Source organism: Lutra lutra, chromosome 7 (assembly GCF_902655055.1).
Source record: "Lutra lutra chromosome 7, mLutLut1.2, whole genome shotgun sequence".
NCBI lineage: Eukaryota > Metazoa > Chordata > Mammalia > Carnivora > Mustelidae > Lutra > Lutra lutra.
In genome coordinates, this window is record NC_062284.1 from 12,744,757 (window position 1) to 12,770,537 (window position 25,781).

Genomic DNA, 25,781 nt, shown 5'->3' on the forward strand with positions numbered 1-25,781 from the left:
CCATTTCTGGAAACATGCTTTTATTTATGTAGCCAAGAAGTTGTGCTTACATATCTCTCTGTGGACTATGACTTTTCTTTTAGACAAATGGCTATTGTACATTTATCGGATTTTTTCCATTCCGAGGTTTCGTTGTACGTGTATGAAAATGCAAGGTAGCTGTTAATATGTCGACTCTAATAGAACCAATATCTGAAAACTCTTGGGCAGAGTCAAATGGTGGCAGTCTTACCTGGACGCTATCGAGTGATTGAAACAGACTGTCAAATAAGTTAATTCTAAAATGATTTTGATTTTTTTTCAACCAATAAATGGAACCAAATAAAGCTTTTGCTAATTAGTTTTACAAATGATGAAATCTCTGACATCAGGAATGCTGATGTAAATTTAGTTGAAACAATTATATTTGGGAATTATTTAACCTATAGGGATAGTATAAATGCAAACTTTGATGGAGGATAGCATCATGGCTAATAAAATGTTTTTACAAAATGAATGCATTTATGAGGCAGAAGTGTACTTGGGATTGGCCACAGTGCCCTGATTATCCATGACTGGGTACAGAAGAATGATAATGCTCCATTGATTGAATTAGAAGCTGTCTTGTCCACACTTATAAATATTTTGTATATACAGTACTAGGTAGCAACAACAAAGTTGTTTGTGACAAAGATATTTCAGATATGAAAAATACACTTCAGTGTGTCAATATGTACTCTGTTTTTTGCTGCCGGTCATCAATTTGATTTTAAGAATGTTTGAACCTTTGAGGAGCTCTTAGTCAACTTAAACATTTTCTAGAGCTATTGAACTCTTGTGAAAAAAGATCTCTACAGTTTTTGTTGCATTTGGGTCATAAACAGTTGGAAAATTTTATCAAAATCTTTGATGATTGAAATGGTAAATAATTTCATCTTTGCAAGCTTTTAGTGAGTGGAGGTGAATTTTAAAAGAACTGACAAAAAAGACACTGCATTTTTTCCCCCCACAAAAACCAGTAATATTTAACGCAAAGTAAATGACAAGGTCAAATGTTGTGCACATTTCAATATTTAATTCTGAAGTCACCCTTTGGTATATCTCAATTTGTGGAAAATCTTTTGATTTTTAATAGACTAAATATCTATTTGACCCAAGAATGGAAGGAAATTGAGAAGTCATTTATTTATCAGCATAAATTTTGTGAAGCAGTCAAAGGAATTATGGATACAACTTAGAGTTTTGTTCTAAAGAATGTTTGACAGAGAAAATCCATATGAATGGATACAAAAAGGCAGTGCCTTTGAAAATATTTAAGCTAAAATATATAGGGATCTCAACATTTAAAAATTAAAATTGATAATGATTTTCTCCATGTAACACATTTTTTTGGTGTGAGATTTCAAGGTATCTCAGCACCTGTAGAAAGAGTATTTTTGTAATTAAAATTATGATCCACAGTAGAGTCAATTAAAGGTGTCAACTTAATGACTATTAAGTGCAACTCTGAAGATGATTAGGAACAATTTTTCTGAAATATATAAAAAGAATATTAAAAAGTACATTCTTTTGAAAAGTGCCCTGACCTGGGATTATAAACGTATATAACTAGGAAACCAGTTAAAAATGTGAATCTGTAGCACAAATAATCATTCTTTATGCATCATTTAGAAATGTCCAAATAACATAAATAAGTTCCATTTTAATATATATAAAGTATGCTTTTTCAAAATTTGAAGTAATGTGTTTATAAAAATAAAATGAAATAATTATGTGGATTCACCAAATATAAAATCAAATTGATAGTTGATAAGTATTTCAAAAATTATATAATTCTGATTACTCTTACTCTTGAAAGTGTAGAGATTTGGTTGGTAAGTTTTTATCCTGTTAGCCTAGATACGGTAAGACTCTTAGCCTTGTCTTTGGGTATTAAATATGCAAACTAAAATACCAAATTCATTAAAAAGGAAAAGGACATGGAGACAATCATTTATTATTTTGGTATACTAACTTATACTTCCTTCACAACCAGAACCTTGGCATTTGGGTGTTTTTTGGGGGTGGGGGAGAACACACACACACGCGTGCGCGCACGCGCGCGCACACACACACACACACACACACTGAGTCAATGGAACTAGGATGTTTTTATGAACTTGAGCCACATGGAAATTTGAGTCATTTTCCAAGAAATTGTTTTGACCTGAAGTCTATGCTACTGAAAAGAGGAAGCTACTTTTGCCCTTTGGGTCAAATTCCCTAGTGCTTTCAAATCCTCCTTTATAAACATGAATACTTATGTAGCAGACAGAGATGGGTTTTCACCATTGTGCCCATTAATAGATGTGGCTGAGCATGAATTAGGTTGCTTCAGTGGCATACCTAATTTTTAATGCAAGCTGCTTGAAGAATTAGAGAGTAAAGGAAATAAGAAATTTTAAATTGGGGTGAAAAACCACAAATGTCATGCTAGTTTGATTTAACAAGAGGACACAATGAACCTACTTTCTTCTATACAGATTGCTTGGATTAAGTAGTTCAGCCCAGATGGTAAGAGGTTCTTCAAATCACCCCAGCACTCTTTACTAAAGAGGGTCTGGCAGTAGTACATTCTAACCTCTGCCCTCCCTGTGATCTGTTTCTGCCACGTAGCTTCATAAACAGGGACAGGTGGGAGAAGGGAAGTCTGTGTTTTGTGAAATTTCTGCCATAATTTTATGTGAAATTTTAGCCATAATCACTAACCAGGTGGTGGATTCTCCTTCCCACACAAGTTGTGTCCATTTTGATGGAACAGAGAATGCACAAGGAGAGTGAAGTCTTTTCTTTTGCTGTATAGAAGGTTATTCTTAAAATGCTGTCATAAATTTAGAAGGTTTTGCTCCATAAGTTAGGATAATTCTAATTCAAGTAAAATTCTAGATAGAGAAAAATTTGAGGTTTTGGGTATTATATAGTATATGTAGTGGCTACAATACCCTAGAAAGACAAGAGCTGAGAGGAATACTAGCTAAATCCCAGTTCCAGTAGAGTTCCCCGGGACCTAGATTATAAGAATATAAGAATTTGTGTAAAAATACCACTTTAGAGAATCATCTTTTCTCCAACATTTGGATAATTTATGAATTCTTTTTGTAAGCATTAGCTGCATAACATGGTAAAACACACTTGAGGTTTTCTATAAGCAAGATACGGACAATGGTCTTAGGAGGCTAAATTCTGGTTCACATGAAGAACTGGAGACTGAGGAAGATGAACATGTATTTGCTGCTACTTCTGTGAAGGAAAAGCCAGTCAGTCATTGGGAATCCTCCATGGGAGAACCCGTGTAAGATCAGTCTCCAGCAGTGACTTTGTAGTCTGCCTCCAGGTGCCTACTCTGTTTCTGAGGTGGTTGCCAAAGGATGACTGAAATGTTTGTCAGACTTGCAGTGTGTTCAAAACATGACTAAAAATGCAGCAGAGTTTGACAAAGAAGCCACAGTACTAGGAGACCTGTCACCTGGATTTGCACCATACTGTGTTGTCACATACTGGAAACATATCTGAAGGACTGTGAGGGAATAGGGTAAGGTGAGCCGGCAGATAACCCTGTGAAGCCAGACCGGAAATCAGGGTCAGCCAAATGGAGGAGGTTGCCAAGTCCTCTGACAGAAGCAGTAGCTTCCACAGAGAAATGAAGCTCTTGGTTCTATGGGAATTTCTACACACTGAAGTAGTGACTGAGATATAATGTGAATGGTTGCCTCTGAATGAGTGGGTAACGGTTCTTTGGAGTCAATAAATATTTTAAGTTGTGAAACATGTGATTCATCTCTTGGAGTCACTCTTTTCATCAAAACCATGTTATTTTAACATGGTATAGTATTTTCTACAGCAGGATAATAAAAATGAAGTGACTGAGCTAAATCTTGCTTTTATGTTTCCTAGGAATCCGAGAAAAAGGGCTTAATTGAGAGAATCTATATGGTACAGGATATTGTTTCAACTGTTCAAAACATCTTGGAGGAAATAGCTTCGTTTGGAGAAAGAATTAAAAAGTAAGTTCTACATTTGAGTTGTGTTTGAAGTAGAGCTGCCATGTATTAGGACAGTGGGGGTAAGAGGATGGGGAGGGCAGGGATCAATAAATGCAAAAACAAAAGAAACAAAAGCTACAGTATTGGAGCAACCGTATTTGTATGTGTTGGTTTGTTCTTTGGGTGTGTCAGCTTCACAGTTGGGTAGTGCCTTGGAACCTGGTTGACCATATGGCCAATTCACACCAATTGCCCCAGCATAATTATTTCACTCTCAAAAGTATCCTCATTTTGGTGATAAATTATAGATAAAAAAAATAGAGTATCATAATCAGAAATAAAAAGGGAGGCAAATATGCTCTGAAACTTCCTTTTTCAACTGAAACATGGAACACAACAAATGCTTTTTTTCCTCAATTTACCAAAGAGCCATACATAGCAAGTAGCATCATGGATACAAAGATGGGAAGTTAATTCATGACTTAGGACAGGGGTCAACTGACTTTCTTTATGAAAGGCAGTGAGTAAATATTTTCATCTTTGTGGACCACAACTACTCAACTCTGTTAAGCATGAAAGCGGGCATCATTGATACCTAAACGAATGGCTGTGATATGTGTTCTAACAAAACTTTATTTACAAAAACAGGTGGCGAGCTAGAGTCGACTTAAACCCAACCCATGGCTTGCCACTTCCTACCTTAGGTCACAAGGACTAAATCTCCACTGGAGTCTTGGTTGAGAAAGACTGTTTCTATGTTTATTTTGTTTCAGACATCATGAACTCTGTTTAATTCAGTCTTCATTTGGTACCAATGAACAAAGCAATTGAAACATTTTTTTCTTTTAACTTTAAACTTATTTCTTCAAATCCAGAACTATATCAACTATCTACTTTCTGAAGATTCACTGATAGCTTTTTTTTTCTTATTTTATTGACCAGTATAGTTTCTGTAAGAAGAGAAGATAATATGCATGGGTAGGGGTGCCTGAGTGGTGCAGTTGGTTAAGTCTCTGACTCTTGGTTTCAGCTCAGGTCATGATCTCGGGGTCATGAGATCAAGCCTCGTGTTGAGCTCCACGGTCAGTGCAGAGTCTGCTTGAGATTCTCTCTCCCTCTCCCTCTGCCCCTCCCACTCATTTTCTCTTTCTCTCTCTCTCTCTCTCTCTCTCTAAAATAAATAAATAAATCATAAAAAAAAATTGCATGGATAAAGAAGAGATTAATGTTAGTGCTAAAAGCCAAGGGAAAGTTTTATATATCGAGAGGATATATAAAAGAGAGGAGGGAAATCGGTAAGTTATAACAAATTTCAGGAAATATAAATAGCTAATATGGAACTTTGCGTGGACGCTGATCTTTCTCGGTTCCTTATCAAATCCAGTTTCTCTTGCATGGCCATTTGTTGGCATAATAAACATGTTTGTTTTGTTTATAAAGTAAGTTATAAATCACCTTAAATTTGGCTTTACTGAGTTTACATGTTGCTGTTCCCATTATCCATGTCTTAGAAGAAATTAAAGAGAAGGAGAGTTTTGGCTTACACATATTGATGCCCATCTAGATGTCATATAAATTGACCAATGATTTTTGAAGTTATCCTCAAAATTGTTTAACAGAAACATAAGTGACAAGAGGAAATAGATGATGAGGAGGGCATTTTACTTCTCCCTTCATTCACTCATTAACTCTCAGTCCTGAGTGTCAGGCACTGACTCGGTCTAAGAATGAGAAATATTCCATAAAACCATGATAATAGCAACGTCAGCTCATGTCATGTGCTAGCCAGACACTATTGTAAACCCTGAACACATAATAATTTCTTTAAGAAGTTGCTGGCAGGAGTCGGATTAAAAGATTCCAACTGACCTCTGGATTAAGGATTTTTAGTATATCCATTTTACAGATGAGAAAATGGAATCACAGAGTGATTAACTCTCAGAACTACTAAGCAAAGAAGCTTAGATTTGAACCTGCCCTCACTATTGCCCTACAATGCCATTTTCCTGCAGGGATCGATTTTGTAGTGAGGGAGAACAGTAATAACTAGAATTCAGTTGCATTGATGAGAGGTAGAGATAAGACGGGGTGGCAGGGAAGGCCTGACCAGCCTAGAAAGGGATGTAGGAGAGAGAAAGACAGACAGGGGGCATTTCTGAAGAAGGGGCATCTTGTCAGTAAGTCTGATAACAGGAAGAGATAGCTGAGCAAAGAGTTAATGAATGGAGACTTCAGTTGGTGGGAGACTGCGCAAAGGTTTCCAAAGCCCAAGACTATGCTAGATCCAGGGAGATGCATGGGGTTTAATATGTCTGTGTGATACCATATGGTAGTGCTCATGCTTGAAGCTCATACAGGGTCCTGAGTGGGTGGAAAAAGTCAATGAAAAAAAACTGGATGAGGGACATTGTGGCAGCAAGAAGGATAAAAGGATGTGGAGCAGGGGCAAGACGGAGAAAGGAAGGCCATGGTGTTTAGTAAAACCTTCTCCATGCTTGAAGGTCTCGAATAGACAAATGTGGCTGTTGTGCAATTGATAATGGTCAAGGAAATGTGTCTGATGAGAGAAGAAGGCAGGGTGATTTAAACAGGCCCCCATCTCTGCAGTGCGTCTGAGGGGCAGCTGTGCCCGGCACAGCTGTGGTGGCCATGTCTGAGACGTATTTTCAGCCATGAACAGAGTACTGTTCTGCCCAGCTGCAGCACAGGAAGGAAAGCTCTTAATTCTCCACTCCTATTAATTCTTGGGCCATTCATTACCACAGTGACCTTAAAGTTCCTTCTGGGTATTCAAGTGGGATGGCATGTGTAACTCTGTTGGAATTCCATTGTAATTCAGTGTCGAAGGACCACGAAAACTTTTACCCAACTTCTGGCAACTGGTAAATAAGTAAAGCTTGCATAATACTCAGAGCAGGGCTTTCCAGTTACTGACCCGGAAGACTCCAATCATATTGCATCTACATGGCACAAACTATATTTTCTTTTTCTACTCTTCTCTACTTCCTCTAATTACCTTCTCTAATATTATACAAATTTCAAATGTATATCTGTAACAGGCTAAAATATTTACTGAACATGGTTCACCTTATATTATCTCAAACAGCAGGCTAGATGGCTATATTTTATGTCTTCTCATTATGGAGTGTTGCCTTCAACACGTGTATATTTGAGTGGTTAAGGAAATCTCTGCACAGGAGAATGAGAAACCTAGGACAGGAAAGTCATCCCTGTAGATATTCCAGAGTCCGGTTTGGAAGGTACATTCATCAGAAGGAGAACTTCTCTAGATGGGAAGTGATGCTGAGAAGGACTAGGCACTAAAGATGAGGAAGGAGGAAGGAAGTTAAGCGTAGCTTGGATCGCTGTGAAGACGTGGGGGAGTGGTAGAGCAATTGATCTTCTGTTTGTCGAAAGGAACAAAGAATGAAGAATGAAGGCAGAAAGACCAAAGAGTTGGCCAGACAGAAGGTAGAGGAGAAGGTTCACAAGCTAGAGTAAAAACCATGCCTCGTGAATGAAAGCATCTTGTGGGATCCATAACAAAAGAATAATCTGTAAGATTATATGATCAGTCATTTCTGTCTCCATGGGTAGAAGAGTCAGAAAAACTCATTTGTCCTAGCCTGGGAAGTGAGGAAAATCAAGATTCCATGGACATAAGGGTCAACTAGTGGGACACCCATTTGGGGGAGGAACTACAGGATGGAGCTGTTACCCCCTCTACCGGATGTGGACACACTCATTTTTCTTTAGGGCTTTGGACCTTTGAAAATGATATTCTTAGGACATGTTGCTAAGCCTGGATGGTTGAAGGAAGGAAGGGGATTCATTGAATTTTTTTTCTTTTTTCACTAATTGAAAGGTTTGACTTATTTGTCTCATTACTGTCCAAGTCAGGGATTCCTTTCTTAGGAATTTAGTGAGCTCTCAAGTTGGGGAAATTAGGGAAGTTGTGGAACTGAACTGAAGTATTTGATTTTCAGATGGAAAGGGTTTTTGTTTTGTTTTGTTTTGCTTTTTTAACTTTGGGTGTTCTGTGAAAACCAGCACAAGATACTCTATGTTAATGGAGAGAAGGTCTAGTAAGTTCTTGAGTGTTAAAGGATTTACAGTAAAATGTCTTTGAACTAAGTACTCTGTATAAACAGGAACATTAAGTTAAGTGAGAAAAATGTACCTTTTTACAGTTTCGAAAGTGCCTACTATAGAATGGCAGTGAGAGTGGGCTCTGGAGCAGACTTTCTGAATTCACATCCTAATTCTGTCACTTGTACTGAGCCTAAGTGATTTAATGCCAGTTACTTAACTTTTAAGACTCAGAGTCCTCATTTGTAGAATGGGAGTAATAATGATTCCTACTTCATAACATTTTTGGAAGAATTAGATGAATTAGTGCGTATAAAGAGCTCAGACTAGTGGATGGCATGTATTATTCACTTAAGAATATTGACTATTATGAATATTATTTTTGGCAAACTGCCTTGACATTCTTTTTCCATGTCTTAAATTAAAAAAGCATAATTAAGAAGCAAACGTCTCCCTTTTTTAAAAAAAAAATTTTATTTTTTATTTGTTGAAGATTTTATTTATTTATTTGACAAAAGACAGAGCAGGAACACAAGCAGGGGGAGTGGGAGAGGGAGAAGTAGGCTTCCCCCTGAGCAGGGAGCCTGATGCAGGGCTCAATCCCAGGACCCCGGGATCATGACCTGAGCCAAAGGCGGGTGCTTAATGACTGAGCCACCCAGGCACCCCTAAAAAAACTTTTAAACATTTTCTGCTAGAATTGTGGGTTGCTGAAGGGAAAATGCAGGAGTTAACTGATTTGGCTGTTGGGAAAGCGATCTGACAGGGTGTTTGTCAGAGTGTCTGATACACATCTTCATTAGAAATGAAACACCCAACACTAATACACATGACACATCATACACTTGCACACACAAACAACCACTGAGATCTTTAAAAGGGTTGCATTAATTGGAAAATAATTGACATCTCGATAAAATTTTAAGTCTTCTCATAAAGTCTTATGTCTATTTAGGTCATTTTGAATTTATGTCAATATTATTTTAGGGTTTTATATATAGAAGTTTCACACATTTTTGTGAGATATATTCCCAAGTACTTGATTAGTTTCATGATATTTTTCAGATTTCATTCTCTATTTATTACTAGGATATAGAAGTGAAATTAATTTTCCTACACTGACTTTGTATCTATAAACTTTGGTAAACTTAGTTATCTTGATTTTTATCTGAAGACTATTATTATGAATTTTCTATTGCATAGACATATTATCTGGGATAATTTTTTCTTCCTTATTTTCCAATCCTTACACATTTTTCTATGTTTCCTTGGTTTATTGTACCAGCTACTAGCTCTAGTACCATGTTGAACAGAATTGGTGTTGAACATTCTTTTCTCCTGTATGATATTAGAGAAAAAAACTTTCAAAATTTTACTCTAAGAAGAATATTTGCTTTAGGTATTTGTAAAGATGCTTTACAGATTAAAGAAGTTCCCTTTTATTTTTAATTTACTAAGAGTTTTTATTGTGAATGTGAGTTTTGTCAAACTTTTTCCTACATTCATTCGCATGATAATTTTTTTTAACATTTTATTTATTTATTTATTTGTCAGAGAGAGAGAGAGTGCAGGCAGGCAGAGGGGCAGCAGAGGCAGAGGGAGAAGCAGGCTCCCTGCTGAGCAAGGAGCCCGATGTGGGACTCGATCCCAGGACGCTGGGATCATGACCTGAGCTGAAGGCAGCCGCTTAACCAACTGAGCCACCCAGGTGTCGCTGATAATTTTTTTCCTTTATTTTTGCTAATGTGGTCTATTATTGTTTTGGTTTCTAAATGTTAAGCCAGTCTTCCATTTATGGAATAAACCCAATTTTGCCATGCTATATACACTCTCTTCGTATATTGCTGTATTTTATTTACTATTACTTTGTTAGGATTTTTGCAGCTATAATCATTAATGAGATTTGAGCTGTAATTTTCTGTTCCTAAATTCCTTATGGAGAGATTATTCTAGGCTCACTCAACATGTGGGAGTGTTCTCTCTTTATCGTTATTTGGAAGAGTTTGCATAAGCCTGGTGTCTTTTTTTAAAAGATTTTACTTATTTATTCGACACAGAGAGAGAGATCACAAGTAGGCAGAGAGACAGGCAGAGAGGGAGGGAGAGAAGCAGGCTCCCCACCAAACAGAAAGCCCCAGGTGGGGCTCCATCCCAGGACCCTGGGACCATGACCTGAGCCAAAGCAGAGGCTTTAACCCACTGAGCCACCCAGGCACCCACGCCTGATGCCATTACTTCTTTTAAGATTCAATAGAATTTGCTGGTGAAGCATCTGGGCCCAAAGTTTTCTTTTAGGAAGGGTTTTAGTTGAATATTCCATTTTTGTAAATTATATAGATGTGTTCAGCCATTCTGTTTCTTCTCACATCTGTAAGCTGTCCTTTTCTTGAGTTCGTCCATTTCACTTAAATTCTCGACTTTTTGATATAAAGTTGTTAATAAAATCCCCTTTTATTTAATAAAATCCTACCTTTAATGTCACTAGGATCTGTAGCATTGTCCACTTTTTTATGCTTGATACTTTTTTAAAGGGGGAGGTGGGTAGCAGGAGATTGAGAGAAAAATTCTTAAGCAGACTCCATGCCTAGCATGGAACCCAACATGGGGCTTGATCTCACAACCCTGAAATCATGACCTAAGCCAAAATCAAGAGTCACTGCTTAACAGACTGAGCTTACAGGCAACTCTATGCTTGATGTTAATTGTGTTTTCCTTTCTTTCTTGATCGGATTTATGAATTATGATAGTCTTCAGAAAGAACTGTTATTGGCCTTTGTAATCTTCCTGCTACCTGTTTTCTTTTTCATTAATTACTAATACTCTTTTTTATTCCTTTCTTCCTTTTACTTCCCTTAGGATTAATTTAGCATTTTTTTCCTAACTAAAGATAGATCACTGGATTACTTACTTTCAATCATTCTATTTTCCAAACATCTAAGAGTATTTAAAGCTCTACAGGTTCCTATAAGCATAACTTTAGCTCCAGGCCAGACATTTTGGTGTTGATATTTTTATTATCATTCAAGTTTAGTAAAAACTTTTTTTCCAATTTTCTATTTTTATTGCTTCCATGGTGAAGAAATATGTTGCTTAATTTCCAAGTATGTGGAGATTTTCTGGTTATCTTTTTGTTTCTGATTTCTAACTTAATTGCTTTATGGTCAGAAATATTGATCAAGAAAATGGCCTACCTGTGTAAACTCTTCATGTGAGCTTGGAAAAGTTATTGAGAGTGTGTGTGTGTGTGTGTGTGTGTGTGTGTGTGTGTATACACGTATGCATTGATTAATTTTGTTGATTGTGTTCAGTCTTTTGTATTTATACTGATTTTTATTTTTTGTTGACTTCTTGGATCAATTGGTTAAAGATGTGTGTTAAAACGCCCCACCGTGGATTTATCTGTATCTCCTTATAGCTTGGCTCGTTTTTGCCTTCTGTATTCAAAAGCTGTATTATTTGGGTTGTACATTTTATTTTAAAGATTTTATTTATTTATTTAAGGAGAGTGAGTGAGCAAGGGGGAGGAACAGAGAGAATCTCAAGCAGACTCCTTGCTGAGCGCAGAGCCCAACATGGGGCTCAATCTTACAACCCTGATATCATGACCTGAGCCAAAATCAAGAGTTAAATGCTTAACCGACTGAGTCACCTAAGTGCTTCTGGGTCATACATATTAAAATTGCTATACTTTCCTACTGAATTGGATCATTACTTTTAGGTGCCCTATTTATATCTAAGCAATAAATGAAATTTTACCTTAATATCTTAACTAGTAGTAATATGGCTATACCATCTCCTGCTTGTTGGATTCCTCATAATATATAATTTCCTATTATTTTCTTTCAACCTATCTGTTTATGTTTTAGATCTCTTTCTAAAGCAAAGATTGTCTAAAGACAATCACTTTTAGTTGTACCATGTAGTCCATTCAAATTAAATGTGGTTACTCATATATTTAGATTTTAAATTTGTGGATGTCATTGTTTTTTTGTCCTTGTTATGAGTGTTTTTTTATTCTCATCTATTTTTTATCTATTTGCTCAGAATGTAAGGATTCTATTGCTCTTCTTTTAGTTGTGACCCTAGAGTTTACAGCATGACTCAGCACAGCCTAATATAAATTGTTAACTTGTATTGTCTTCCCACTCAGGAACCTTCTTAATCTATGGTATCTATCTATTGATTTGTATCCAGGATCTACTACTATGGCTCTGCTTTCAAAAAACAAAAAAATGAAGAAAATTAGGGCATAAAGGTTCATGTTTGTTTTTTACTTATTTAATTGTAATTGATTGACTTCATATTTTGTTTTTATTTTTATTATAAGTATGGTATACATCCATTATCAAACTAATCAATCAGCATGCCCCCTTTATTCTCTGAACTTTCTTTTCTTCCCCTTCTTTTTGTCATATTGAACTATCATTAACAACTTGGAGTATATCCATCAGAGGTTCCTTTTCAGTATAAAAACTATATATGTGGTATTTGTGAATCTGTAAATTTATTAATAAGTACATATATGTATATGCATATATATACACACATACCCATTTTTTATGCAATTTATTTTTTCACCGTATCTAGGTTTGAGCCTCTCTTTTGGGGGAAAGGGGTATTTGTGTGGGTATCCTTTTTATGATCTCACTGTTTTCTAAAGATCAATGCAGCTGCAACTTTATGCTAAGAAAAAGAATAAAGGTTATCTTAAGTCTGTGTGCATATAGTAGATTCTTAATAAATGCTGAATTGAACAAAACAAAAATCTGTAAAATATTGCCAAGTAGAAATCTACTTAGATTCTTCCCTTTATTTGGATTTTGAGCTATTAATGATACTGAAGCTATTAACTTTTTTAACAACTAACAACCATTACTGTGCCGTTCATGCACTTCCCAGCATCCTTGTGCAAGGAGATCTGTAGGTTAAACTTCCTGCCATGGCATGATTTGGATCATTAGGAAGTCCATATAACATGTCTCCAAATGTGAAATCGCCCTCCAAAAAGTTCAGCTAGAAGTTGTACTGTGGAAGCGAGGAGTCAGAAATGGACCAATGTTTATGTATAAATTTAGAATAGCATAGAAAAAGGCATGAGGAAGGAGTGGGGAAAATATCAATTATTCATTTTGTTGACGTCAAGGTGCTGGACTGGGGAAATCTTCCATAAGTGCTATCAAATCCAGAAATCAGCCAGGGAAAACATTGATAAATTTGGTCATGTAAAATACATAATTTTATATTTAAAAATGTATAAACCACACAAAAAAGACAAAGTAACACATTGGGGAAAGCACTGTAACAAATATGACAAAGGATTGATTTCTTTAGTATCCAAAGAGATATTTTAAATCACTGAGGAAAAAGTCAAGCAAAAACAGCTCAAGGCACAATAGGCAAATCGTAACTGCTTTCCATTTTCCGAGTTTTTACAATGTGCTAAAAACAGAATGTGCTAGCTATCTTACTTGCAAGTTCTTGTTTAATTCTGGCAGAACTCTATAATAGAGATATTACTATTATTATACACATTTTGCAGAGCAGAAATGTTGGTGCAGATCGATTAAATCACTTTCCTGTGGCTAATTAGAGATGGAGCCTGAACTCAATCCAATGTCAGTTTGCTTAAAATTCCATTTTCTTAAGCACTTTCCCAAACAGTGGCACCTCACAAAGAAACAAACTAGAAATCACTTGAGAAACAAATTACATGCATATTAAAAGTGTTTAAATTTGCTTATAATTTTAAAAACTGAGAAATTAAAAACACACATACCTCTCAGTGGGTAAAGATTAAAAACACTGATAACAATCTATTACAAGAGGGTGAGGTGACCGGGTTTTTCTTAGACTCTTCATGGAATTGTGGTTATTTACAAAACAAGACAAAAATCTCTCTCGGCCTCAATTTGCTCATGTGTAAAATGGGGATAATCTTTACTTAGAAGAATTATGATGACCATCACAATTATGATGTAAAAAATACTAGCACAATGGCACATATTAAGTACCCAACAGCTTTTATATGTTTAGTCCCCCACTGCATGTACACACACACGCACCCCACCAGAAAACAAAAACAAAGAGACAAATCTCTTTGTATTCCTAGCACAAGGCTCAAGGGTCAATGTCAGTGAAGCTACACCATATAAGTGAAGCTGAAGACCAGGAAAAAGAAGGACCGTAGGCTCTCATGGGCTCTCCACAGGACGTGGGATTTCCAGATCATCTTCTAGGATCGTGCAAGGATTTCTACTGTTTGTTCAGTTCTGCATCCCGTGTTCTAGATCTCCATTTGCACACAAGTCAGAGGCGGCAATGGATATGCTGAAGGAGCCAGGGGCCCTGTGAAAATAATGTGTGGTCACATAAGCTGTGTTCCCTCTGGATTGGGGGCATAAGGGTTTATAGTTACATGCCTCAAGCCTGTTTCCCTGGTAACCTTCTAGAGCCAACGAGTCTAAAAATTCTAAAAATAAGTAATTAAAAAACACAAAAGTTGGGGTGGGTGCCTGGGTGGCTCAGTCAGTTTAGTGTCAGACTCTTGATTTTGGCTCAGGTCATGATCTCAGAGTCATGAGATCGAGTCCTGTGTGGGGCTCTGTGCTGAGCGTGGAGCTTGCTTGAGATTCTCTCCCTCTCCTTCTGCTCGTCCGCCTCCCCCCAACTTGTGTCCTCTCTCTCTCAAAAAGAAAAAAAAGAAAACAAAGCAAACCAAAAGCACCAGGACACCTTAATAATATCCTCCCTTTTTTCTAAATATTTACTGGCAACCGTGTCTTCACCGAGAGAATTGTTGACTTTGATGTGACCTCACTGACCTCTCGTTTTGAAGATCTCCATGCACGGAGCCATCATGACCTTCATTGCTGGTGGGAGCCGAGTCTTCCCTTAAAGACTGTCGGCTCCAGGAGGGCAGAGGACTCTGACATGTTGGCTGGAGGTTGGTCTTGGCTGGCTTCCCCTCAGGACCTCAGTGATGTTTTTGCCATCCCCAGCTTGGCAGACCTTCCTCTCCAGGTTTTAGAGTGATTTCTCTAGTAGACCTTTCTCATTTGTGTAACTAAGAAATAAGCATGGCAAGATGACTATGTAGCCGCTTTAGAGCATCAGAGAAAGTGACAGTGATGTGCTTTGTCTGCAGCACGTTTAACTGGACGGTCCCGTTCCTCTCGTTCCTGGCCTGTCTGATCCTGGCAGTGGCCACCATCATTTTGTATTTTATTCCACTCCGCTACATCGTTTTAATCTGGGGTAAGTCTGGCATGGTCCTTTCGCTTGCGGTCAATTTCAGGTAAGAACCCATGACTCATTTGTCAAGTGGGACCATAAACTTTAAATGTGTTCTTGTTAGCAATTAAACATGAGATTAAGGAAGGAATTTTGGGAACAAAAACTTCCAGGACCTCCCTGAAAAGGCCAGTCGCCCAAACGATCAGCAGAGATATTTATAGTTCTCTTGTATAATTGCAATCAAATAAAAATGTGATTGTGCATGAGATTTCCCTTTGGGCTTTTGTAGTCATAAATAGTCTCGAATAATATATTGCGGTGGCCCGGTAACTTTCAGGCAACCCTGTTATTCAAACAGTGAGCAAACACCTGCATCTCGCCCTTTATATTATGTAAAAGTGGATCTGGCCCCTGCCAGGGTGCTTCTGACATTCCATCTCTCCTGGAGGAAAAATAATCTAACCCCATACTTCAATCCAGAAGCGGTAGAGAGGAAGGGAGGTGGTTACTCCCTACCCAATGCCTAAAAGAAGAGGAAGCCATAATTTAGCAGGGTAAATGATGTGCCTATATAAAGTTTAGCTGCTTAAAAAAAAAAAAAAAAGTAGTAACAAAAATCACAAACTCGAAATAAACGGCATGACTTGATTTACTACTCAAGTTAGCATTTGGACGAAAGACAGCAGCTTTGTGAATATTTGTGTCTGCTGTTGGGTGGGCTTCTGGGTTGATAGAAGGAGCGTGCATTGTAGTGAATTAATTGCTGGAGAAGCAGTCAACTCTTTTCCCTAAGAGTCTGCCAGTCATAGTTTTCCATTCCTTGGCTCCTGTGACTACTGCTGAATTCTCAACCGTAGCCATATTTCTAGGGACCCTCAGATAGTAAGGGGTTCAGAGAAGTTACCACGTACAAGTGATTGCATTAAGATACATTCATCTTTAAGTAAAAGCTGAGAGCTTGCAAATGTCAGAAACAAGGTACAACCTTTCTAAAACCATTAAATGTAGACCTTTTCAGAGAGAACTCACAGGAGTAGAATCCTGCTGATGAGAAAAGCCAAGTGTAGACATTGTGAATTGGGAAAAGTCATAAAAAAAAAAAATTGAGTAATTCGTAAAACTTAAGAAGTAGAATGATTTTGAAAGAGCATAAGGCACTGGTTCTGTTTCATCCAGGAAGTGAAAATCCCATATAAATAAGTATCTCTCTTTTATAGTAAGAGAGAGAGCCTGAGAAAAGAAAAAGATATTCTAATTTGAAAGAATTAAAAGAATTAAAAGAAAAAGATAGTCTTGATGACCCTCACTCTTGGCAAAAGTCTCCTATCCATACTTAGTTTCTTACTTACATACTTACTTCTATCCATAGTTAGTTTCTCTATTCTGCAACAATGCTAGCCTTGATCTGTAGACTCTAAGAGAACATGAAGCTCTTCGGGGTCCATTGATCAAGAAGAAACATTTTTTGGGGTGCCTGGGTGGCTTAGTAGGTTAAGCCTCTGCCTTCGGCTCACGTTATGATCTCAGGGTTTTGGGATCGAGCCCTGCATCGAACTCTCTGCTCAGTGGGGAGCCTGCTTCCCCCTCTCCCTCTGCCTGCCTCTCTGCCTGCTTGTGCTCTCTCTCTCTGTCAAATAAATAAATAAAATCTTTAAAAAAAAACACACAAATGTTTAAAAAAAGAAGAAACATTTTATAAAAGTATTTCCTTGAATGCCTTATATGTACTAAATGTTATCTATATAGACTGAATAACCTCAGTCTTTCTTAATTGTTTTTCATTAAGAATTAGTTTGCAAATCCATTTACTGGTCACATTTAAAAAACAGATTTTAAAGCTGTTGTCTGACCCTAACCAGAAAATGATTCAAAATTACTATAATCATTTGGCCAATACTTTGTTCATTTTTAAGCTGGCATAAGTCAATTGCATGGTCAGCTTGTCAAACACATTCTCAGGATCTTATCATTCTGGTACATACATGACTTGCTTTTCTGCGTCTTTCCCTCGACAAAAGGGTCTATACTCTATTTCCTCCTTTGATCATCAGTGTTGGAATTCCAGTCCCTCTTTCTGTTTATCCCAAATTGCTTTGACTTTTGATCTTATCCTCCAAGATCTTGGCAGCTTTCCAACAACAACTTTTTATCTCATTAATAAAATATCATTATCAATATCATTATCATTATCAATATCAATATCATTAATGAGATATTGCTCTATTTATTGTTCCGCTTATGGATGAAATTATTAAATAGCATGGAGTTTATTATATTCTCCTGAGCTGACCATAACCCTTTGAGCTTTGTCTTCTGTGTCTGGTTCTTTAGTTGTATGTTCTGGGCAGGGGCTTATAGTTTATTGATGAGCTCACCATATATATTGTAGTCAAAAGCCTTGACAATAAGAATATGCTCTGTTGCCTCATTGAGTAAAACCCGCCAATGCCATCCTGGAATGTACTCAGCAATTCTATTAGGACTTCCTTTCCAAGACAAATTTGTTATTAGCTACATGGACCCAGGACATTCCTTTGCACGTCTCCTATATGACTGAATTCTTGGTAGAGATTCTCTCCTGTAGAAGACTTCGTATGTCTTCCATTTCCACGGTTCCTTTTACCAGAAAATCATTTCTATTCTGAGTTACTTAATCATTTTCTTTGAGTCCTTAAAGTGGTGAGTTAAGATCCTAAAATTTTTTTCCCCTTTTGTCCACCTCTTTTAACCCTTTGAAACAACATTACTTAACCATATGTTCTATATTTCCAGATCCTATTCCTCCAAATAATATTTTTGTAGAAATACTTACTAAGTACCAGGATTATTTAACATAAGCCCCTGAAAAGCAGCCTGATTTCGTAGTGGCCATAGGAAATATTCCTTGACTCATCAACCTCGTTGTAAGGTTTTGAAGGGTGAGGCATTTTTCTTTCCTCTTTAGCCTGTAATTCCCAGGGAAGTTACATATAGGTAGTAGATCTTTAACAAGTACCTGACAAATATTTCATGTGTCTGCATATTTCATACCTGCGATTTACAGGGATGGCATTTCTTTTGAGCCCACCCCCCACCTCTCTTGTGTGGGAGTGTAGATTTTGAAAATGGCATGAAAAGTGGCTTAAGAGGGATATTTGACATTTTCTGAAGGAAACGGTATCTACTGAATTTTGATCACCCATTTGGTGTATTTCTAGAAGGCAAGGCACTTCTTAGGATTGGATCCCATGTGGGTTTTCTGCCCCTTTTGAGAGGTTTCCCGTATTTTCATTCTGTTCTTCACCATAGATGCTTCTGATCTGGGGTACTTCTGTCATTCCAAAGTACATAAGAACTCCTGGAGCTAGATTTTGAACTTCTTGAAAAGAAGACCCATGACTTATTAAACTTCGCATCTCCATTTGATAACACAGTGTCTTTTATGTGGGAGGCACTTACTGTTTGATACATGAGCAAGCAAGGACCCTCCACCCCATCTCAACACTCCCGCCAATGTACTGAGTCGGGGCTGCATGCTAGGCACTCATACAAGTATTTGAAAAATAGTGTTATAATTCTGTTTCAAGTGGTTTTATTCACCTGTGGCCATATGTGCCAAGCAGTCAGGCAATTTTTCCAACTATCTCCAAGAGAATTTTTTTTTTTTTCTTTTTTACTGGGTATTGCTCAATCCACTCCACTGATCGCTTCAGTCTGTGATCTGGGACCATTAAATGATAGTGTCTTTGCCACATGTTATCCTTTGGTATTTGGATCCTACTCCTTTGGGTGTGCTAAAACATTAAGATTCACAGTAGATAGGCCCTCTGCCTATCTGTATTAAGGTTAAACACATCTAAAGGCTTGTCTGTCACGCTGATAAAGGTACAATTTCCAAATCTGGGTGTGTGTGCTCACATGCCTAATAATATAATCCCTTTGTTTTTTGGCTTGTCGACATCTCGAGTCATGATGGTAGCCCCCCTCTTTGTTCTGGAACTCCAGATTAGAGAATCCTTGTGCCTACGGTGTCCAATGTGATTCTCCCATCCACCTAAGAAACTATATAGGGCAGGTCTTTATTCTTCAGATTTTAATGTAAGAAATCTAAGGCACAGGAAGGTCAAGTGGTTTTCTTGAAACCACACAACGGATGCCTGGTGACGCCAGAGCCGGGGCCCAGCTACTCTCATTCCGTAGCCCTTGCTCCTGGCCCCATTACTCCTTACTGTGGACCCAAGAATACATGAGCCCCTGTGAACACTTGGTCTCATACAACAGATAATATTATAGAATTACGGACATTTGACAACATAAAAAGAAATAAGGTGTGCTTTTGAAGCATGCAGTCAGAGCGCCTTGTAATTTTGATTCTCATGAAGTTTTTCAAACAGACAGTCTCAGTGCATTGTGGGCAATTTCTGCCCTTATTGGTACATTTGAGCTACTGTGCAGGTTTATAATCTTCTCAGTGACTAAGAATGCAGTGTTTTGACCGGCTGTGAGATTATCCCTGCCTTGCTGTTCATTGTAAAGACTCCAGATGCTTACACTATATATAATTAACAATAGAAGATATATCTTTTCTCAATAAGTCTTTGTCTCCCTTCATCATTTTGCCTTGTCTGTTTTCTTTTGCCAAAAACCCATGCTACAATTAAGTGTCTTTAGAATAATACAGTGAGAGTATTCTAGTTTAAAGGAATGCTGGGGGAGATTTTAGCTAGAAACATGAGGCTTGCTGTGGGGGGTAGAGGGAAGAAAGGCAGAGTGCAGCTCTGACTTGAGAGAAAAAGGATCATTTACAAGGAGCCTTCCCCAGCCCAACCACCAGGTCACCATTTTACTCATGGACAATGGCCGGCTCCCATTTGCAAAGCAGATGTGAATGTGACTGTCTAAGGAAATGACCGAGGTTGGCATGTGTCAGGTAGAATGATACTCAGGAAGTTCTATCTGTAGATGAAAGCAAAATAATATTTCATGGAGAAAAACATCAAAGCTTTTATGGGCTGGGGACGGTCAAACAGTTAACTGTTACCTTGGCTCTGAGGGAAAAGTCCGGAAGGGTTATCTAAGGTGAGAAGTCATTCAGCATTACTGGGATCGACTCGGGCTTCAGATATGATCCTCGCTAAACAAGCACTCCGTGGCAAACTTCGGAAGCCCACCACCTTAGTCTTTATGCTTGGAAAACTCAGCATGAGAAAGAGTTGGCCTTTGGTGGAAAGACAATGGCTCCTGAGCTCTTACCAGCAGCTCAGGGGAACAGAAGAGGAGATACAATAGTGGCTCAGAGGTACATCCCTCTGGAGAGGAAACCACAGGTAGAGCTTTCCTGGGGCATGCCTGCAAACCCAAGGTGCAGCCATCAAAGACACCTGAAGGGTTGAACCTCCTCTAATTACCACTGTCCCCATCCTAAATTAGCAGGGACTCCATTGACTAGACAAACCCAAGCACCAGTGTCACAGTCCATAAATTAAGTTAGCAGCCATAGTAAGATAATTTCCAATAATAACTTTTCACAGTTTCCTGCAGCATCAAAGTACAATCAACATGTCAAGTTCTGTTCTGCAGGGAGAAAAGATAAACCTGTGAAAATGAGCTGGAGTGGGGGAGAGAAATTTCTGCCATTTCTTTTTAACAACAAAAAAGCAACTCCCGTCCTCCACCTCCCACTGCTGCATTTGGTCCAGAGCCCCCAAGCAGAGACTTGTTGGGGCTAATGAAGGCCTTTCCCATCTGGGACGTTTGTTTTCCTAGCAGAGAAGGCTGTTAATCAGTGTAGTCCAAAAAAGCCAATGAGCTCCACAGTTTTAGTGTGTGTTTCTGCCACCTTGCTGCTGGGATTGTAATGGGATTTTCACAGTTGAAGAAGGCAGAGCTCCTGTCCCACAAACCACCCTCCACCCCTCCTTCCTTCCAGAAAAGGCATTTGTGAATGATTCCACATGACAGCGACATGTATGTGTGTGTGTGACTTGAGGTCTAGTAATTGTTTTACACTAATTTTTACTTGTGAATCTCCCTCTCCCCCAGTCAGGAGAGTTTTTAAAGATAGATAGATAGGTAGATAGAAAGACAAACAAAGAGATCTCCCTGCATTTCCATTTTCCAGGCATAAATAAATTCACCAAGAAGCTTCGAAATCCCTATGCCATCGACAATAATGAGCTGCTAGACTTCCTCTCCAGGGTACCGTCTGATGTTCAAAAGGTACGTAATGAACGGTCACCACCAACGGGGACCCCAGCACTGAAGTTTGGCCAGCCCCAGAGCCAGAGGTGCACAGAGCAGGGCTTGTGTAATTGAGATAACGAATCAGAAAATCCTTAAAGTGGCCTAGTTTGCAGGGAGGTGGCAGGAAAACCTTTGTCTGGAGCATGATATGATTATGGAAAATTACCCCGAAAAAAAGGGCTACTTAAGAATGATCTGGAACTCATACTGCGTGGGTATAGTGAGATAGTGTTTGTCCGTTTTTTGATCGCTTGCCTCCCTGAAGAGGATAAGATGGGCTCAGTGAGTGGGAGAGTGGGAGATCCCAAGCTAGGGGAGGATTGCTTATTTTCCTCCTCTTCCAGATGGCAGGCATTATAGGGGAAGTAGGGGACAAGAGGATTATTCTTTTTTATTCTTGTTTGCCCCAATTACGTCCTAGGCTTCCCTTCTATCCCTTCCCCTCTGAAGATTTAGGGATGCCGAGGGCAAAGCTCCCACCCCCTTTCATACACATAGAGGCAGAGACAGCCTGAAATAATTGGAGATCGATCAGAAGTATTATTCACAGGTAATGGTCACTGAGTCCAGCCACATCTGGTCTCTGTGGATGCACCGAGATTAAACCAGGCAACAATGCCAGAAAGTCCTGTAGAGTAGCCCGAGCCAGGCCCCTGCGGATCAGGCAGCTATAAATCCCAGGGGAAGGAGGACAGGCAATGATTTCTCTAAAGGAGAATAGAGATCATAGAAGGAGTAGATGGGGAGACCGTGGTGTGAAATAGCAGCATGATGATCAAAGACACAGCCCTTTATTATCTCAGAGAATCCAAATCAAGTATCGATTTTCAGCCTTGGGCCGCTGTCATGGAAGTGGTTCCCAGCGCTCCTCTGCAGATGGCAGGGACTCGGGGCTGAAAAGACCTCCAGTTTCCTTCCCCTTCCCTCTGAGTTCTAGAGATGAAAATAGATTCCATGACGCCGTTTTTCTTTAACCTCCATTTTATGATCTAATTAGCTATTATATGCATTCTATGACTATGAGGTTCCTCGTTAACATTTGCATTCCATGATTATAAAATAGTAACCTGGCCCCTGTTTGTTTTGCGTTGAAAATTGACAGGTATGTCCTCCCCTGCTCCCCAAGGGGACCTTCACCAAACACTCAAAGGTGAGGGTGCTTTTTTAGCATGTATCTGCTTTTGATGAAGTGTAGCTCAACATATGTGATGGGGCATGGTGTCCTTGGGGAGTTCAGCACAAATGCTAAAAGCCAGTGAGCACATGTGCTCTGTAATACTATACTTTAAATGAAGCCGTTCTGCCGTCAGCCAATCAGAACCTGCACAGCAAGGCAGTGAGATTGAGTTGCAACCCTTGAGTTGCAATGTGAGGTCGTCCCCACGTCCTCAAAGAAAGGAAATCACCATCCAGCACAGCCCACCACAAGGACTGTGTCTACATCGTCCAGGCACCAGCCCTCGGAGCGGCCATCCGGCTGGAGCTGACATGCATACAGAGTGACGCTACAAAAGAACATTCGAGGAAGATAGACAGTATGCTAGTAAGATCCTCCGTGTATCACCAAGAACACTTCCAAATAACACAATAGACAGCTTGCCCCTGGGGACTCCCCAAGTGCTCAGATATATCACAGATGTTTTAGCCATTACATTGTAAATGCAATTCATTTTTAAGAGAAATCTATTTAACTCTGTGGCCAGTATCAATTTCAACATTTTCCCCCTCTCCTGGAAACATAAATGTATATAATTTGCAGATAATTTTTTCCCCAAGACCTGAGATAATTTTAAATGAATATTTCTTGGTAAGTTTTGCTGTATCATATACTAAGAGAAACATTTCCCAAGAGGCCATTATTAAGCGTCCTTGTGGTTGAAAACGGGCACACGAGAAACTAAAATTATCTGGCAGTGCCGAGAGCAGGTAGAAAGCCATGCATCTCATTAGAAAAATCTGCTTTTAATATTCTTGGTCTCAAGAAATGATGCATGACTTCTCAAATCCTTCCTGCAATTAATCCCTCCGTGTTCCTGTGTTTAGAAAATGATTCATTACCTTTGAACCTTCCTTCCTTTGCCTCGGTTTGTCCTTGGGGAGCCATTAACACACACTGTGGTGAGCTAGGGTTACCTAACCGCCGGGGCTGTCTGTTTGTTTTCACAGGTGCAGTACGCAGAATTGAAACCCTGCAGCAGCCAGAGCCCCCTTCGGAAGAAGCGCAGTGCTCTCTAGGACTCACGCCAACCTTGGACACCAGCGCCCGATTCCCTGTTGGATTGATTAGACCAACACTATCTCTGTTTCCAAGGTGGTACCCGTGGTGTCATTCTGGAATGCGTGCTGCGTGGAGCCCTCCCTGTGCCCTCCCTGCTTCTCCACGTGCGCCCATGCACACACACGTGCTCACACCCACACGCATGGGTGTGCTAGTTGCTTAGCGGCTTGGCCCATCCCAAGGAAACAATCGAGGGACAGTGAAAGACTGAGGTCCCTTCTCAGATAGGAGGTAAAGCAAGGTGGCCAGGGGTCTGAATGGCCTCTTTGAGAAGGGCTGGGGGACCACCTGGATGCAAGAGTGACCCTGAACTTGTTTTCCTACCTCCAACAGATGCTCCTTAAGATTCAGTTATTTTTCACTCCTGTTTCACACACTCCTTTCTGATTATTGTGCATGTGAGTCAGTTTCCTTCTCTGAGTCCACAAGTCTGATAGTAACCATCATCTCCCCAACAAATGTCTCTTAGAAGTAGATTTTTTAATAATTACCAGGCGTAGCCCAAACCTTTGGGCGTCCTTCCACCATGATTACTGAAGATGTGTGTACAATGGCGGTCAGCTCCCCGGTGCTGGACACCAGCCTGTGGTGTGGTCCTTTGCGGGCAGTGGAAGCCCCGGGAAGGTCGGAAGGGACCACTCATCCAAAAAGTGAAGTTTTCGTGGGAGTATTTGGTTGCCTTACAAACGCCATGTCTTCCGACTTGACTTTGCCTATTTCCAAAATAAAATGTCAACATTAGCGCTTGAGAGAGAGGATGAATGAATGGATTCTGAGAGTATTTAGGAAAACGGATGAAGGCAGAGGAGCAAGGGACTAATGACTATTATGGCTTCTTCACCTGATTGTCATAATCACTATATTTGCCCGAATTTCTGAGCAGAAAGTAAAACTAACTCAGCCATCCAAATCAATCTTTTGTTCCTGAACAAGATAGGCTAGACATAATGCATCTATATCTCAGAACCCCATTCCTAGAAAAACGCCACCCCAAGATCCTCTTGACGAATAGCTGATTCCTGCAGACCCCACCATTCATAATACCCCCCGCAAGGAAAAACCCCGATTTTATGCATATATAAAATACACACAAATATCCTTTGGTTCAAATGATATTTAAGTTGTAAAGACTGTATTTTGTTGACATATACTTTGTGTTTTATATATATAATATATGTGTGTGTGTGTATACTGTAAAGAAAAGTTGAGGTAAAAACTGATTTAATAGCGAGGTTTACTATTTTTTTTTTTCTCTCTGGGTTGTAATTTAATAATCTTCAAACAAAATGTTTATGAAAAAATGCACAAGATTCTAAACCTTATCATCCCGTGTCTGTTTTTCTTCATATTCTATCTTCCTGGGTTTCTTTCTGGCTGAGCCAGATTTCTGCATGATTTGATTTGCTTCAAGTTAATGAAGCTGGCTGGAAAAGGACTTGCAGAAATTATAAAAGCTCCAGTAAATCTCTTCGTTGTACATACAATAGATAGCCAAGAACCTCTTTTGTTCAACCAGTTACTCAATCTTCTGTGTAAACAATGCCTCATTGTCTCACTCCCAACTATCATGTAGTTTATCACAGTCTGTCATTTTGTAACGACCTAAGTCAGACATTTTAAAACAGACATGTGAGATCTGATCAGTCATTTGAATGAAAACTTTCAGCAGCAAAATAACCCCTTATTTATTTAAAAGTGGAACCGATACTTCATTGTTGTTCTTTTGCTATACAATTTCAAAATGAAATAATTTGTCCAACAAGAAGGCATCATTAGTTAGACTTATTCCCTCTGCTGCCCAGTGGGAATTCTGAGCATTAAGTTGAGGACACAGACGGCAGCTGGGCTACCAAGAGCAGGACGGAATCAACCTGTAATAAACTGTAAGTAGAAAACAATTGTTAATTGATTAAGTCGACTTTGAACGTTAAAAACGTTCATTGTAAGGGAAATGTGAA

At 38.9% G+C, this 25,781-nt stretch overlaps 1 protein-coding gene across 4 annotated transcripts in view; it reads left to right on the top strand.

Moving 5' to 3' along the window:
• MCTP2 (multiple C2 and transmembrane domain containing 2) overlaps nt 1–25,145 on the top strand; it is a 242,419-nt gene extending 217,274 nt beyond the window's left edge. For all 4 annotated transcript variants that reach the window (XM_047737123.1, XM_047737124.1, XM_047737121.1 and 1 more), the window contains 4 exons: nt 3,913–4,022; nt 15,235–15,344; nt 21,424–21,521; nt 23,712–25,145. In XM_047737123.1, the coding sequence (XP_047593079.1) occupies nt 3,913–4,022; nt 15,235–15,344; nt 21,424–21,521; nt 23,712–23,780 (387 nt within the window). In that variant the 3' untranslated portion in view covers nt 23,781–25,145. The remainder of the gene's footprint in view (nt 1–3,912; nt 4,023–15,234; nt 15,345–21,423; nt 21,522–23,711) is intronic.
• Nucleotides 25,146–25,781: the final 636 nt, after the last annotated feature.